The 18,153-nt window shown below is 34.2% G+C and overlaps 1 protein-coding gene across 2 annotated transcripts in view; it reads right to left on the bottom strand.

Annotated features, from left to right (window-relative positions):
• LOC137631534 (uncharacterized) overlaps positions 1-14,606 on the bottom strand; it is a 24,572-nt gene extending 9,966 nt beyond the window's left edge. Inside the window, exon 1 of one of the 2 annotated variants that reach the window (XM_068363306.1) lies at positions 13,928-14,606. In XM_068363306.1, the coding sequence (XP_068219407.1) occupies positions 13,928-14,034 (107 nt within the window). In that variant the 5' untranslated portion in view covers positions 14,035-14,606. Of the gene's footprint in view, positions 1-13,755 lie in introns of both variants that reach the window. The other variant, XM_068363307.1, reaches the window with a different exon arrangement.
• Positions 14,607-18,153: the final 3,547 nt, after the last annotated feature.

Raw genomic sequence — 18,153 nt, 5'->3', positions numbered from 1 at the left:
AGGAAAAATAGCCCAGTGAGGAAAAGAAATAAGGAAATAAATAAACTACAAGAGGGTATGTCAAACCTATTACATTTTTTTCGATATATTTACATACAAAACATTACGTTTAAAAACTTTATAGTCGAAGGCTATTCTTATCTTTTTAGTGGTTGGTGTAAATAAACATAGTTGAAAAAAGTTGTAGGAATTAAAACAAGAGCTGGTGTTTTAGAGGAGAGTACCAAAATAAACTAGGCTAATTAGAATGCCACTAGTAAATAGCGCTATTTTCTACTACAAACATTACAGCAACATAGGTATGTGACTAGCATATAAGCTAACACTTTCTCTATAATGTAAAGAAAGCAGTTGCAATATCAAAAACACAAAATAAATATATATGAAGCATGAAATACTTCTGAAATTCAAACTGATTTCCTTTAGATAATTAAAAAAAGATAGAGAACACGAGGTTCATAAAATAAGACGAGGTTTAAAATATGTTAGGAAAAAATATGATGGGAGTAAAAGATATTAAAAAGTTTCCCCCATTTTTGCATTAAGACTGAAACTGCAATAGCGTATCATTACCAGTCTTAAAGATACCCACATCTGTAGGCTTTCAGTCTATATATATATATATATATATATATATATATATATATATATATATATATATATATATATATATATATATATATATATATATATATATGAACCATCTTTATACATTACACCTGCTAAGATCCTATTTACGGACTCACAGACATTCAGAGATTGGTAAAAATAACACGAGACGGATAGCATAAAATCGTGTGTGAGCCTAGCGACAATTTTAGCCGTTACTTATTGAGGTTCGTTAACTCTCGGGGCTCCTATGAGTCTAGTACCTTAGCTGTTTTTCGGTAGGTAATAAAGAACTCTCTCTCTCTCTCTCTCTCTCTCTCTCTCTCTCTCTCTCTCTCTCTCTCTCTCTCTCTCGAATTAGAGATCTAGGTATCTTTATCCATCGTTGTATATCAACTTTATTTGTGCATAGTTATAAGGATATATGGATGCTATTATTAAATCTAGTAACCGATTCCTTCAATGTTGAGACTGCGTGTTCTTAGACAGCATTATTAGTGTATATGTAGGCAAAGGTGCAGTGGTTGCACTACGATGGGCTTAACCAGCTGATCTGATAACATCTCTTAAGATGAAATTTAAACTGAAATATGTCACCTTCAACCGATAAGAGGGTCACCAGCCGTAATCCTTGACAGGCGATGCTCTTTCAAAATATACAATCCTAATTGGAGACAGCTTTCAGATATCACGCGACTTCTCACCGGGTCACGAAGAGAGGAATGAGAAGAATTTCTTCATTGGCTTTAATTCCTCACTTGGGAGATTCTGATATCTCTCTGAGGAGATTTTTGGGACTTTCTTCTTTTCTACAATCACCCTTATAAAAAAATAAATTAAAAAAAAAAAGTCCTTCAACCGATGTTGGAGGACTTTCTTCTCAATGGCAACTTTGATAGCTAGCTAAAAGAGTTTTACAATTGTAGACGCAAGATAAATTTCGTGAGCAGTCCACACAATAAAATCATTAAAATCCTTTATAATTCATTACAGTCTTTTTCTAAATTTGCAGAAAATTATCTATATTTGCTAAACATAGTGTTATTTAATTTTGAAAATGAGATAGTTATTCTTAACCATACGTATGCGTGAAGCGACCTAGCGCGGATCAAAATTTCAACTTGATTCGTTCTCACATTTAATCATAACCATTCGTTGCTTTCTTCCAGAGACTATAATCCAAATATTTCCTATTTTCCACTTCAAGTGCCAAACTACAATCCCTTTCTGTACAATACACCAACCTCCCCATTGTGCTCAAACTACAGAATTACGTTAACACTGTTTAGAACATATTTACACAACTTAAATCCAGTCTGATTTAAATCCTAATCTCTAGATAAGCTAGATGAGACAGTTTGCTTTCACTTTCCAGTAAAGCACATTTTATATAAACTTCTAAGCTGCAGGGGTGGTTAATAAAAACTTCTAAGCTCCTAAAACTATTCATACATTTAGGTGCAGGGGTGTTTAATAAAAACATCTAAGCTCCTAAAACTATTCATACATTTAGGTTGAATTTATGCTTGTTAGTGAATAGGTTTTTGTGTATGCAGTTCTTTACACGCTCAAACACACACACATTTATATATATATATATATATATATATATATATATATATATATATATATATATATATATATATATATATTATCATCATGATCAGCAAAGTTATACTAGTCAGAGTCACCAATACTAGGTTGATTTGCTGTGAGCGATCAAACGAAAATCTCCCACCGCACTGGCCAGCGTGGTGATGAATGTCTTACAGTGGACTAGAAACGGCTGCATTTGTTGTTATATATATATATATATATATATATATATATATATATATATATATATATATATATATATATATATCTATATATATATATATATAATATATATATGCAAAATAACAAGAGGCGTTTTATATAATTGTATATGCTTAGGAAAAAAAAGTCGTTATAATTTAAAAAAAAAAAAAAAAAAAAAAAAAAGAGAGATACTGACTGAGTGCCAAACCGGTTGCTCTATTCGAGTGATGACAACTGTGCCTCTGACGCAAACAAATTTCAACATCTAGGATAATAATAATAATAAAAAAATATGTGAATGAGATGATGTGTCAGGTACATATGTTCGTTCGCCTAGAACCGCTCCCTCTGTTCTTATAAAGGTATGCAATTTTGCAAGTGTTTGCGTGTGTCACATGCCTGAAGAAATGGCCGTTACATTGCCTAAATAGTTTCAAGATGCAACTTTTAAATGCTAAAGAGTTGGAGCTTGCATGCAGTAGTAAAAGTGCTATTATTAGTAATTACATAACAGAACTACTTGTTACAATCTTTGATAAATCTATAGTGTATGGTCATTGCAAGTAAAAAGACCAGTGTTAATATATTGATCAGAAACTTGGGCACTAAGAGGAATAAAAGCTTGATAGAACACAGATGAGAATGCTGAGGTGGATTATGTGAAGATCACTTCTTGAAAGACTGGAAAATGATGAAATAAGAAGAAAGGCAGGCGTAGTAAAGGTTACAAAGATAATAAAGAGTGTCACGACTGAGATGGTGTGGGCACGTGTAGAGAATGAATGGTGGAAAGGGAGTGAGAAGGGCTTGGGAAGAGCCTGTTGTGGGAAGTGGGTGGGGGAGATCGAGAGGTAAGGAGAGAATTACATGGTGAGATAAGGTGAAGAATGATATGGAGAGAAGAAGTTTGGTGGAAAAGGATGCCTTTAATAGAAGGCATTGGAGAGGGTGCTACGGGCAACCGACCCCTTAATGTAAGGATAAAGGTGGGAAAAGTCATTGAAAGTATGTCACTAAAATACAACTACAAGGAGATAAGAGCTGTTGCCACATTTCCTAAAGCAATTCATCGCTATCCAAAGTGATAATCTGGTAAATATAGCATTTTTTTAGCAGCGTTGCCATATCTTCTCTTACATTAAATGACTTGTGACGGGCCGAGAGAAAGTTGTGACTCAAAGGCAGGATGAAAGCAACTGAGTGAGTTTATTATTGAACACTCTCCTTTATATACAAAAGCTCAAGGCAACAGGAATTTTCCTGTTCAAAATCTACACCGTTACCATTGAGAAAAACAGACATGTTTATTCAGGTTATTTTCAGTGCGAGGGAAGAGCGAAGATACAAGCACAAAATGAACTATGTACGATCGTGTGACACACGGTTGGTACAAACTTCCGATTAAAGACTGATCAGCGAGATGCAAATCGTTTCATCGCCATCGTTAAAGCTTTACTCAGTTACGGAAGTGAAATGAATATGAAATATTCAGGCAATGAAAAATAGATACATTATTTCATAATCCTGGCTCGCCATCAATATTCAAGTGGTTGTTTCGAAGATACTCTGCCAGTATTGAGGTTAAATACAAAGCAGAACTACTAGCAAAAGATTAAATGGGGGTATAAAGACTTTGAAGATAAGAAACTGAAATAGAAAAGGTATAGGTCAATCGGAGACCCAAGTATTATTATTATTATTATTATTATTATTATTATTATTAGCTAAGCTACATCCCTAGATGGAAAAGCAAGATGCTATAAGCCCAAAGACTTCAATAGGGAAAAATAGCCAAGAGAGGAAAGGAAATAATGAAATAAACAAACAATATGAGAACTAATGAACAATTAAAATGAAAACTTTTAAAAACATTAACAACAATAAAAACAAATATTTCATATATAAACTATAAAAAAGAGACTTACGTCAGACTGTTCAACATAAAAACATTTGCTGCAAGTTTAAACTTTTGAAATTCTATTTGTTGCAAAAATTAATATTCACAATAAAAAGGGGTCATCTGAAAGCCAGCACATCAAATAGGACTAAGACGAGGTAACATAGAATGGCTAACAAGCCCTATACTCAATTTTTTTAATGAGGCGCATTTGCACTGACTCGCAGCGGTGCCCTTTTACCTCGGAAAAAGTTTCCTGCTATCTGATTGGTTAGAATTATCTTGCCCAACCAATCAGCGATCAGGAAACTTTTCCGAGCTAAAACAGCACCCCAGCGAGTCGGTGCAAATCTGCCTCACTAAAAAGAATTGACTATAGTGTTCCAAAAGCCCCAAATGCAGAAATTAGCATATGTGTTAAGGGAAAAAATACCTATCAATCGTGTTTTAAAGAATCTGTATAGATGAATAAAGAATTTTTATTTTTCACAAAGCATTAAACATAGTATTGAGGAAATCAATTACTTTAATTCCCTTTGTACTTTTTTATTACAACTAAGTGAATACGCGCATTCGTTACGAAAGGCTTTCATTTCTGAAAATTGACACAACTAAAAATTAAGTTAAAGATCCTTCAAAGTTTTCTTGCTTGAGGGTACACTCGTGCACACTAATCTATCCTATTTCTCTTACTCTTGTTTTGTTACAACTTTTATCATTTATATAGAAGATATTTATTTTAATGTTGATAATGTTATTAAAATATCTTATTTTTTTCTTGTTTCCTTTCCTCACAAGGCTATTTTCCCTGTTGGAGCCCCTGGGCTTATGCATCCTGCTTTTCCAACAAGGTTGTAGCTTAGCAAGTAATAATGATAATAATAATAATAATAATAATAATAATAATAATAATAATAATAATAATAATAATTATGATGATGATGATGATGATGATGATGATGATGATGATGAAGATGATGATAATAATAATAATAATAATAATAATAATAATAATAATAATAATAAGTTTTGATGAACGATTTGATTTACTGTCTTGGGGAATTATTTGAGATGAAAGATTATCCGTAATCAATCAGTCAATCAAAAGGCTTCTATCCCTTACTAATCCGAATACCATCCTCTTTTCCGATGCTGGAAAACACCGCTTGCTGATTCAGTAAACTCAGATTTTGCTGACTCCCCTAAATTTATGCGATAAATGGACCTTGTAGGTCTTGAGGGGCCACATACTGCTGAACTTGGTGATTTCCACCCTTGAACGTCTTTCATCAATACGTCTCACTTCATTTTTTATCAGGCCTGATTGGCTAAATTACATTCCTAGACATATTTCCATCCAGAGACGACTGGCGAAATATAACCGGGGCCCTTTGCGTCAATAGGCGTAGGAGGAGATGATGATGATGATGATGAGACATATTTGATGCGCTATTTAGGGGGCTTCCATATTTCTAGAAGATAAAAACTCTGAAATACAGGGATCAAAACAAGACAGAAACAAGCATGCGATATACTTGTGGAAAAACTGAAAGTGTGAGATAAATTTAAGATTCAGTAACGAAGTGAATCAACTTAATTAAAAGAGATTTTGGACAATGATATGAAAAGATGATGTCAAAAGAGTCTGGTGCTGGTGAAAATGGTGTATTCTTCCATCTCAATGAAATTAAGATATTTTATGTTTAATTAAGGATCAAAATCTCTCCTACTTTTATGACAACTAATACACAACTGAGTGGTTTGATCAAATAAGCTTTATCGGGTTCAAACTAAATTTTCTCGTTCTCATGTCAAAACATGATAAAGTCCGTTTGTTATACTAGTTTGACAAAATATCATAACGTTTATAGATGCCTTCATATATGTAACCTACAAAATTTGCATTGGTAGCAGCATCGAAAAAAAATTGTTGCTTTGTACTGTGGACCATCCGATTACCTATTATTATTATTATTATTATTATTATTATTATTATTATTATTATTATTACCTGCTAAGCTACAACCCGTTGGAAAAGCATGATGCTATAAGCCCAGGGGCTCCATCAGGGAAAATAGCCCAGTGAGGAAAGGAAAAAAGGAAAAACAAAATATTTTAAGAACTAACATTAAAATAAATATTTCCTATATACACTATAAAAACTTCAACAAAACAAGAGGAAGAGAAACAAGATTGAATAGTGTGCCCGAGTGTACCCTCAAGGAAGAAAACTCTAACCCAAGACAGTGGAAGATCATGGTACAGAGGCTATGGCACTATCCAAGACTAGAGAACAATGGTTTGATTTTGGAGTATCCTTCTCCTAGAAGAGCTGCGAACCATAGCTATGTCTGCTTTTTACAATTTGGTTGTATAAATTCAATAAAAAAAAAAATAAAGATATATATACATGATACCCAGTAGTAAGAGATGTGCTTTAATATGGGTTATAAAATCACGGCAGATCAAACTGCGACTGAGACACATGAAAGCAGAGAAACGTATAAATATCGCCACTATTAAATCTGGCTAAAAATATCACTTGCATTCTCCCGTAAGTTCTAACATCTCACTTATTCTGTTTGAGTGACAAAATTAAATTGTCCTTTGAACGGTTGTTTCATTACTACTACTACTACTATAACTACTACTACTACTATTATTACTACTACTACTAGCTAAACCACAACGTTAGCTGGAAAAGCAGGATGCTATAAGCCCAAGGGCTCCATCGGTGAGGAAAGGAAATAAGGAAACAGATAGAACAATGTCTACCTGTACCTTCAAGCAATAGAACTCTAACTTGGGACAGTAGAAGAACAATGTTACAAGGGCTATGTTACTACCCAAGTCTAGGGGACAATGGGTTGATTTTGGAGTGTCCTTCTCCTAGAAGAGCTACTTACCATAGTTTCTTCTACCCTTACCAAACGGAAACTAGCCACTGAACAATACCAGTGCTGTAGTGAACCCTTTGAGTGTAGAAGAACTTTTTTTGGTTATCTTAGTGTTGTCTAGTGTATAAGAAAAGAGGAGAATGTGTATAGAATAGACCAGACTATTCGGTGTATGTATAAGCAAAGGATAAAATAATTTCATTTTTGGTAACTAGTTCTAAAACTTACTGAGCATATTCTGTAGCAATAAAGTACTGTTTTATGGATTTTGATTACATGGTAGGAGATAAAGTGGCCCTTTAATTAATTAGCATTTTCCTGCTAATTTGAAACTTGGGCCTTACGTCATGCCAAAATTTTATTTTCAGTGGAAACTGTCCTGAACAAATGTACTTGTACAAAGTCGTTTAGTTAGTTTTAAAAGCTAATTCATTTGTATCAGATTTATCTTAGAAATAAACCACCAAAGTATTCTAGTATTTTTCCCGTGGTATAAAAATACAAGGTTAATTCACACACACACACAAAAAAAAAAAAAAAAAAAAAAAAAAAAAAAACACTTGGTTAACCTATCCCAGCTATTAAAAGATATTATAATGGTCTTGTGCCAAGTAGTTCCTCCCACACGCACCACACAATTACGAGAATTCATGTATAACTGAAAAGTCAGTATTGAATGCTGAAATGGCCCATGCAAAACTCACATAGTGTAACAAAATGCACATAGTAAAAGTTACAAATTAAGATTAAATAAGCTCATTTTTATATGTAATTTTGTTAAACAATTGGGTGACATAATTGGGATTGTAACTTGAAAGACAATCTGAACTACAGGGGTACTCAGTAGAGCGCAGACCTCCGCCGTGGCAGCTTATTTTTCGACCTTTTTCTCAATCTTGACCTTGACCTTTGACCTTGATATCTATTAATTGGCGTGGATTTTCTTACACTCAAATATAAACCAAGTTTGAAGTCTTGGTGACAACGACGTCCAAACTTATGGCTGATTACGTAAATAGGACATTTTGCTTGCCCGTGACCTTGATCTTTGACCTTGACCTTCCAATATTTAATTATTTCCAGCTTTTTACATAACAGTTAATACCTGCAAGTTTCATTACTCTACGATTGAAATTATGGCTAGGAAGCTGTTCACAAACACACACACACAAACAAGGGGTAAAACATAACCTTCCAACTTAGTTGGCGGAGGTAAATCCTAAGATTTAAATATTTCAAAACTTAATGTGATGTGCAATCATTATCTTGATTCACGGATGGTATTTGATGACAATTTTAAAGCAAGATAATTAATTACTCAATCATGTGAATTATTTTCTTATCCTCAGCCTTCACCTCATTATTATTATTATTATTATTATTATCATTATTATTATTATTATTATTAGCTAAGCTACAAACCTAGTTGGAAAAGCAAGATACTATAACCCCAAGGCTCCAACGGGGAAAATAACCCAATGGTTAAAGGAAATAAGGAATCAGCAAGAGAATTATCAACGGTTAAATATATCTATAAAATCAAGAATATCTAATTTCATTATTCTTTACACAACTGAGACATTTTCGAATATGATAAACCAGACAAAATTAAAGTATGATGTTCGAAACTCTAGATGACATGTGACGATAAACAAATAGCAGTCAATCTTGCCTTGAATGCCATAGCCTCTGTACCATGGTCTTCCACTGTCTTGGGTCAGAGTTCTCTTGCTTTAGGGTACACACGGGCACAGTATTCTATTTTTATTTCTCTTCCTCTTGTTCTGTTAAAGTATTTATAGTTTATATAAGAAATATTTATTTAGATGTTAATGTTCTTATGATATTTTATTTTTCCTTGTTTCCTTTCCTTACTGGGCTATTTTCCCTGTTGGAGCCACTGGCGTTATAGCATCCTGCTTTTCCAACTGGGGTTGTAGCTTAGTAAGTAATAATAATAATAATAATAATAATAATAATAATAATACACCTGTCTATGGATTGACTGGCCATTACACCAACACAAAACAAAAGTGAGGGGCCTTGGTAACTAGCGTTGCCAGGATTTTTAAATGAGAAAAGGCCAACTTCTAATTAACCGCAGCTTTAAAAGGCCAGCACATTAGTTAAAAAGGCCAATTATATAGTATTTAGGGTCCGCCTTTTTCATGATATTACTAAAGGCCAACCAATTTTTAAAAAGGCCAAATTTGAGGGGGGGGTTTTGGCCTGAAAAAAGGCCAACCTGGCAACCCTGATTGGTAACTACCAGTACTTTTTTTCTTTTATTCTGGCAACAGCTCCCGTTACTACCAAGTATTAAACATGACTCAGATCTACTGTTTTGTTGTTTAAGATAGGTTTGCTTACTTTTAAATAAATATAGCTCTATTAATCATATCATCACATAACATTTTATTCATAAGACTATTCTCCTATAAAATTAGAGCTTTATGATATAAGCTCGAAATTACACAATAGTTATAAAAAACGGGACGTTCCACTGCACCTACTATGTCACCCCACCAGCGATGCCTCGCCAAAAAGAACTTAGCTCCCCTGTTCAGTCCAAAAATAAGAAACGAAATGCATTTGTGTCATATTTCTGTCTATATATATTAAAGGATAGTGCGTTAGGGGTGAGATCTTCATATATGAGCAATTGTTGAATTTTAAGATTTTGTGGTAGAATAGAGAAAATCTAGTTTAAAACTTGAAAAGAAAAGCGTCCTTTTAGAATATATATATATATATATATATATATATATATATATATATATATATATATATATATATATATATATATATATATCACCATCATCTCCTACGCCTATTAACGCAAAGGGTCTCGGTTACATTTCGCCAGTCGTCTCTATCTTGAGCTTTTAATTTGTGTTTGAGTTAAATTTTAAATAAATGAAGGCAATTTGGCAGTAGAATTTACCTTCTCTCCTAATCAATAGGGGAGAATTGATTCAACAATTCGATAGGAGGAAGATAAACCTAAAACTTGGTCACAGCCAGAATGAAACTTAAGGTTAACAAAGGAAAGATCTAATTGGAAAGGATGGTCATATATATATATATATATATATATATATATATATATATATATATATATATATATTTGGATGAAAATCAACACAATATTGTGTCCAAATAGATATAAATCTCTATCTCCAACTCGGATCAAACCCTAGTCTCATAATATTTAAGGCGAAGTCGCTATCAATCATGCCACAGAGGCTCAAAAAAAAGGTTGAATCCTCAGTGCTAATTACCATGAGTAAATATAGACGAAAACCAGCACATTATATTTGTATTTCACTACTTTAATGTGTTGATTTTCATCCATATTAACTATATTGACTCAATAACGGTAATTTAAATTAAAAGTTAGCATTTAGGTAACCTTGGGGGTCGGTAAGTAGAGCAAAACTCACTGGTACTAAAGACTGTAGTCCCGCCAAGTTAAATCTTGAAAAGCAGTTAGCGCTTAACGTTCTAACTTCTTTTGAGCCTCTGGAGGCGTAATTGATTGCGACCTTGCATTTCATTTGAAAGAGAAAGGTTCAATCCTAGTATGAGGTAGAAAATTATATATATATATATATATATATATATATATATATATATATATATATATATATATATATATATACATATATATATATATATAGTAAGATACGAGAGCAAACTCAAGTAGAGGAAATCTAAACATGTAAGAAAAACAAATGGAAATGAGCATATGGACATTCAGAATGATAGATTGGGCCCTTAGAGATTGTAAAAGAAGGGAATATATATATATATATATATATATATATATATATATATATATATATATATATATATATATATGTGTGTGTGTGTGTGTGTGTGTGTGTGTGTGTGTGTGTATTCCGACAAGCTCGTCAAAGATATTTGAATACTGTGGTAATTTCGTTAAACTAAATCCTACTATATTTCTAAATTTCCAAAAACGTTAATTTCCTTTTATTTACGTTTAAAAGATATTAATATATGATATATTAAGAAATAGCCGTTTCGTTGTCGTTGATTCATAAATCAAATATATATTTTCGATACAAAATAAAGATTTATCACTATATTCTATAACAAATACGAAATAATAACGCGTTTTTTCGGCAATGGCGATTATGATAAGTGTAACAAAACGTTAAAAATGGCGTTCCAATTATTTTGGCTGAACATCAAATTAGTACAATCGTAGTTATCTCTGGAACGGTTTTTGTTTCGGCCACCAAGCGGTGAAGGCAACAAAGGTCGGCTTTCGAACGAAGCTATCATATCACTTGATATTCCTTTCATGCAGCTGATTTTACGCAAGACTACTGTAGAATATCTTCATCTAGCTCTCAGCCGCAATCCATACATATTAAAAAATCATAAAATGGTATTATATAAGTTCCTGCACTGTAGCCTACATCGTAGTTTGGTAAAACCTGAAAATACTTTAGTTTACCTGGTCAGGTGCAATCCAACGAAGTAGATCGATCAGAAATATTTCTTTCTTAAATAAAACGTTTAAAATACCACACAACACTTGAAGAAATTATACAACAGCGTTGATTTAAAACGGTTAAAAATATAAGCACGCAAATCATGAAGATATTCAACAGCTTTGATTTCACGGAAACAACTGCTATAGACCAACGGTCCAAATGACTTGATCACTCGGCGTTCTGATACAGGTTTTAGACAGAGCTGACTTGGCTGGAAATAGCTTAATCTGTAACCAATAAACTCATACTGTAAAGATAACATCGCGACATATGATTTGTATTCGATATTTCAATCGTGCTGTATAGGCAAAAGCATTATACATAATACAGCATTGTGTGTATGAGATTTTTTGTACGAGTTCTCTTCTTGAATCAGCATTCAAAGGACGAACTATTTGATCGTATGGAAGCTTCTGATTTCTAGGTTGCTGGCAATGCTTTATAGTCTAGAGTCTAGACAAATGTTTGAATAGAACAGTATACTCTCTCTCTCTCTCTCTCTCTCTCTCTCTCTCTCTCTCTCTCTCTCTCTCTCTCTCTCTCTCTCTCTCTCTCTCTCTCAACTTTGTACAAGCAATGTTTCATGTTTTGGAATATGGTCTAAGTTCACGTTACTAACAAAATCGTATGTTACTACAAATAATTGTGTTTAAGTTAAATTTTAAATAAATGAAGGGAATTTTGCATAATTTACCTTCTTTCCAAATGAACCAATAGCGGAGAACTAATTCAACAATTCGAAAGGAAGATAAACCTAAAATTTAGTCACAGCCAGAATGAAACTTCTAGAATAACGGGAAGTGTTAGCCAGGGAAGATCTAATTGGAAAGGGTGAGCATTACTAAAAAAAAAAAAATGCGCACTGAGTTAATTAAGAGACGGTGACAGAAATTAATTATTATCCAGTTCAAGGACAAGGAATTCTATAGACCGCAAGTTTTGTCCACCGTCGAGCAGTACATTGATCGCTGGTTTGAATGAGACTAATGAATGGAATTTGTTGGGGCGCCAAATAAAGAATTTAAACAAATCAATCCGGTATGAATGGTGCTATAAACGTATACACATATACATACACATTAATATGTTTGTGAGAGAGAGAGAGAGAGAGAGAGAGAGAGAGAGAGAGAGAGAGAGAGAGAGAGAGAGAGAGAGAGAGAGAGAGACTATTGTTCCAGATGATTCAACAGTCTCCAACTAAGAGAGGAGTTTGAACCAGAACTGAAAGCGAGATTGATTCGCTATTCACAACAACTGCAACTTTCTCCTATAATGGAACGTGTCTTCAAGTCTCAAGCGCTAATGCTCAGCTTATCCAAAATTCTTGGCACGAAAAACAGAGAGAGAGAGAGAGAGAGAGAGAGAGAGAGAGAGAGAGAGAGAGAGAGAGAGAGAGAGAGAGAGAGAGTTGGCAAATGCGAAATTGAAATATGGCATATTTCATATTGGCTGAATATGCACTTTGTCCTTCCTCTTCTCAGTTTCTCAAGTTCATAACTACCTCTAAAAACAGGCTTGAATTTTTATTTATTTTTTTATTTTAAGATTGTAAACATTCAAAAAATAATATGCATTGCTTTTTTTAGACCATCTGTTTGTTATAGAATTAGCTAACGATATAATAATAATAATAATAATAATAATAATAATAATAATAATAATAATAATAATAATAATAATAAGCAAAAGTAACGCAATGAACAGTAGGAAGCACGAGAGTGTTAAGGGAATTTAAACAAGCAAGAGAAGGAGGGGCTGGTTACCTTGTTATGATGCTCTTATCTAAAGGTTTTTAAACAACATAATTAGTAGTGGCACCATTCATATACATTAGAACAAATATAAACATGGTAAATAGCTTGAATCCGTGCTGGTATGAACGCAAATATTATACACACGCTATTATTAGATGGTAACTCGACTAAATGCTTAGAAATCAAATGACATAAAGGGTAGTTACGAACGTTTAGGGGCTAACCACGAGTCATGCATATCACCTAAGCTTCATGCAGACACGCTTTCCTACTTGTTTATTTATGAAGATCTGAGGTGCATCAGCAGTCAGCAGCAGCTGTGTAGCAGCAGAAGTCGCAGAGTAGTCAGTAGTGAAGTAGGAAGAAGAAAAAGAGGAGGAAGAGAATTGGGGAGGAGGAGGAGCAGCGAACGCGAGTTTTTGAATGAAAAAATAGAAATGCTACCTGCATGTATTAATACGAGAGGCCGTTTGGGAACCAGGGTCCAAGAGGTGACCGGGTGAAGCCCAAGGCCGAACCCACGGTCTCCTCTCGTCAGCGCCCACACTCATTGGGGCGATGAAGACGTCCTCCCTTCAGGTGGATGGTGCAAAGCTGCGTTCGTCCAGGACTTGTGTTAGAAAATTAGGGAAGGCGTATACACACTAAGATTAGTTTGCAGATCCCTTTGTTGGTTTTCTTTTGGCCTTGTGCCGAAAGAAGACGAAATAGAGATAAGAGGATTCGAAGTGCAATTCTCTACGTCGGTTTTTAAGTCATGGGTCTCTAAATCCGGTGTATCTTGTAGAAGTTGACAAACGGCAGACGGAATGTCACTACAACTGATTAGACATCAATCCTGGTGTCATAGAAGTCACTGAAAACACTCTACTACAAAATAAAGTTTCCCACTCTTTTGTACTTCACCATTTTCACAATTCAGCCGTTGTTTTTCATGAAACCGACTCTTTAGTAAAAGATTTACACTAAAAGCAAGTCACAGAGAAGCGTAGGGTAAACTGCAATGGACGACAAAGGCTACTGAAGCGGGGCAGTGCGCTCTGGGGTGTTCAGTGAAGAGCGAGCACCGCTGCTGGTGCTCCGTGGTGGCGCCGGCTAGGGCAGAATTGGCACTAAGAACACCTGCAGAGAAGGCCATGCCAAGTGCCAAGAACCAACACCTATCAGCAGCCCTCATACCCAGGACCCACCCCCGCCCCCAAGATCTCCACATGACTTTCCACCGCCATTAACCTCGCCCTAGGGCCACACCTCCCCCAGTTTATCCTGGCGTTGCCCCATTTCTACCGCTAGCGGTTTTTTTTTTTTACCTCTCTTTTATCCCGAATTCCCGCCCATTGTGGCTTCTAGAACGTATACTAGAAACAAGAATTAACTTAGAAATCATGAACGTTGGTTTACGTTGACAGTTGGGCGTCATTGCGTTATTCATACTGTATTAATGACAATATACGGTCTCCTTATTCACAACAAGGACTAGTCTCAAGTTATTGATGACACCATCACGGCTATAAAGGGGCATTTGAAATACCCTGTGTCATGCTACCATTATTTTACTGAACTCGACTACATTTCGATTAAATCGCTCTCTCTCTCTCTCTCTCTCTCTCTCTCTCTCTCAAGTGATGTGGGGTGATCTTGACGTAAACACTGTGCATATATATATATATATATATATATATATATATATATATATATATATATATATATATATATATATATATAATATATATATATATATATATATATATATATATATATATATATATATATATATGTGTGTGTGTGTGTGTGTGTGTGTGGAAATTATTTTCCGTATTCAGTCGTAAAGGAAAGCAGGTGTACTAGTTTGGTTTGTTGTGAGCGATCAGACAAAAGTCTCCCACCATCACCAATACTTTATACTGCAGTGGATAAGAAACGGCTGCACTTGATATATATATATATATATATATATATATATATATATATATATATATATATATATATATATATATATATATATATATAACATTTATTTGTTTACCACTTACAGTATCACCAAAACCCATTACAAATATCCCTCTCTTATCTATGTCTTCATGCCAGGCACTTCGCCATTCGCATATGTACCGTGTGTCAAATGAAAGATAATCTATGTATGGTTAACAGTGTTATTGGGTCTAACGGTAACATTTTCATACTATTATTGCCTTCATTTGAACATAATTCCATGCGAATTTAATAAGGATTATTATTATTATTATTATTAGCTAAGTTACAATTTTAGTTAGGTTGTGGTGGCTGATGTGGTAACCTCCCTGACCGGTGACCGTTCAAACTCGTTAGTTTCTTTGGTCGCTGCAACCTCACCCTCCATGTGAGATAAGGATGGGGGGTTTGGGAGAGTCTATAGGTCTATCTGCTGAGTCCTCAGAAGACATTATCTAGCCCTCCTTGGTCCTAGCTTGGATGGAGAGGGGCTTGGTCGCTAATCATTTGTATATATGGTCAGTCTCTAGGGCATTGTCCTGCTCGATAGGGCAATGTCACTGTCCCTCGCCTCTGCTATTCATGAGCGACCTTTAAACGTTCAAACCGTTAAAAGCAGGCTGCTATAAGCCCAAGAGCTCCAACAAGGATGATATTAATATTATTCTTTCATTTCATCTATGTCTTACTTAAATATGAGTTATGGCTGGGGATAGATAGTACTATAAACCCAAGTTTATGATAATAACACAGGCAACTCTGTTTACACCCTGAAATAGCGTTCCTTGTCTATCAAACGTTTATGAAGATCTATAGTAAATTTCTTTTAATGAGGCGCATTTGCACCGACTCGCGGCGGTGTCCTTTTAGTTCGGAAAAGTTTTCTGAGCGCTGACTTGTTAGAATTATCTTGTCCAACCAATCAGCGATCAGGAAACGTTTCCGGGCTAAAAGGTCACCGCTGCGAGTCGGTGCAAATCTGCCACGCTAAAAAAAATTACTATAGTATGCACGATCTAACACGGATTCTTTTAGTAATAAACTCGATCATTTTCAACTTCCCATTCGTCATAGATAAAATAATAGTACCTTTAATTTCAAGAGTAATTTACGAAAAGCTCCCCGGTTCTCATCTAGTATAATTTCAATTTATTAATTTTTTAACTGATAGGGAAAATGGGTAAAAGTTTATTTTTTTTAGCTGATGGGGAAGACAGATGGAGGAAGAATGATGGGAGTTAGCTAGCTAACTACAGTAGGGAATAGTTTGCAATTTAAGTATTAGTAAGAGTACTGTAAAGTGTGATTTAGCCGCAATTTTATTAATATAATGGTATATTTTTCTTGCTATGGTCTTAAAGATATCATGGAACAATAATGATTTGGCAACATATTAACAAATTGACTTGTGTAAAATAAATGTTTTTATTATCCCTTCGTAGTTCAATTCTATATTTTTCTAATAAACAAATGTACATAATAGATCAACATGTGAAAGGGAGCCAACCTTTTTCAAGGAGGAATATCGGCCAAATTAAAAAAAAAAATGAAAAAGCAAAAGAATTTTAAAAACGAAAAACGCTGAAAGATGTCTTGACACCAAGTCCCTCATGTCTTTTTTTTTTTCATCATTCTTATGCAATATTCACTTTGGAAGAAAGAAAGAAAGGATGTTCTAGAATATGTATCTTGAAATGACCTTCCCAATCAAAAAGTTAAATCGGTGAAAAACTTTTAGAAGTTGACATTTGAAGCAAATTACATTTTTAGCAGATTGGCACAAGTCTTGTTCAATGTTTTTTTTTTTAACTGTATTAATCTAGGTTTTCAATTCATATTATTTTCTTGAATCTACTACAATATAATTATTCAGTGGCTACTTTCCTCTTGGTAAGGATAGAAGAGACTCTTTAGCTATGGTAAGCAGCTCTTCTAGGAGAAGGACACTCTAAAATCAGTTCATTGTTCTCTGGTCTTGGGTAGTGCCATTGCCTCTGTACTATGGCCTTCCACTGTCTTGGATTAGAGTTCTCTTGCTTTGGGGTACACTCGGGCACGCTGTTCTGTCTTATTTCTCTTCCTCTTGTTTTTTTTTCAAGTTTTTAAAGTGATTATGTGAAATATCTAATTTAATATTGTTACCGTTCTTGAAATATTTTATTCTGATTGTTTATTTTTCTCTTATAGTTAATTATTTTCTTGTTTCTTTTCCTCCCTTGGCTATTTTTCCCTGTTGGAAACATTTGGCTTAAAGAATCCTGTTTTTCCAACTAGAGTTATAGCCTACCTTGTAATAATAATAATAATAATAATAATAATAATAATAATAATAATAATAATAATAATAACCTCTATTTCTCCTTCATATTGCATTCTTTAAATCTCAGTGTCGTTTCTCAGCTGATTAGCCATTTAGTCTTGTACCTTTCTATTTTTCAAACGGGATGTGCAGATTGGCATGTGATAATAATAATACCATATTTTAAGCTTCCAAGAGAACTTACTTAAATCATGGTTAATTTTACTCTCAGATTTAGTCACGCGCAACGGTATGACATAAAACATCCTGAAAAATGCAGAGCCCTTTGCATCGCACGCAATTTTCAAACTAGTCTCAAGTCTCCTACAGATCGCGTCACCTTCAATGTTGAAACAAGATCTACAAAGAATCCTGGGATGGGTATTTATGCAACGAAGCT

Source organism: Palaemon carinicauda, chromosome 40 (assembly GCF_036898095.1).
Source record: "Palaemon carinicauda isolate YSFRI2023 chromosome 40, ASM3689809v2, whole genome shotgun sequence".
NCBI lineage: Eukaryota > Metazoa > Arthropoda > Malacostraca > Decapoda > Palaemonidae > Palaemon > Palaemon carinicauda.
This window is presented reverse-complemented; position numbering and strand designations above follow the sequence as displayed.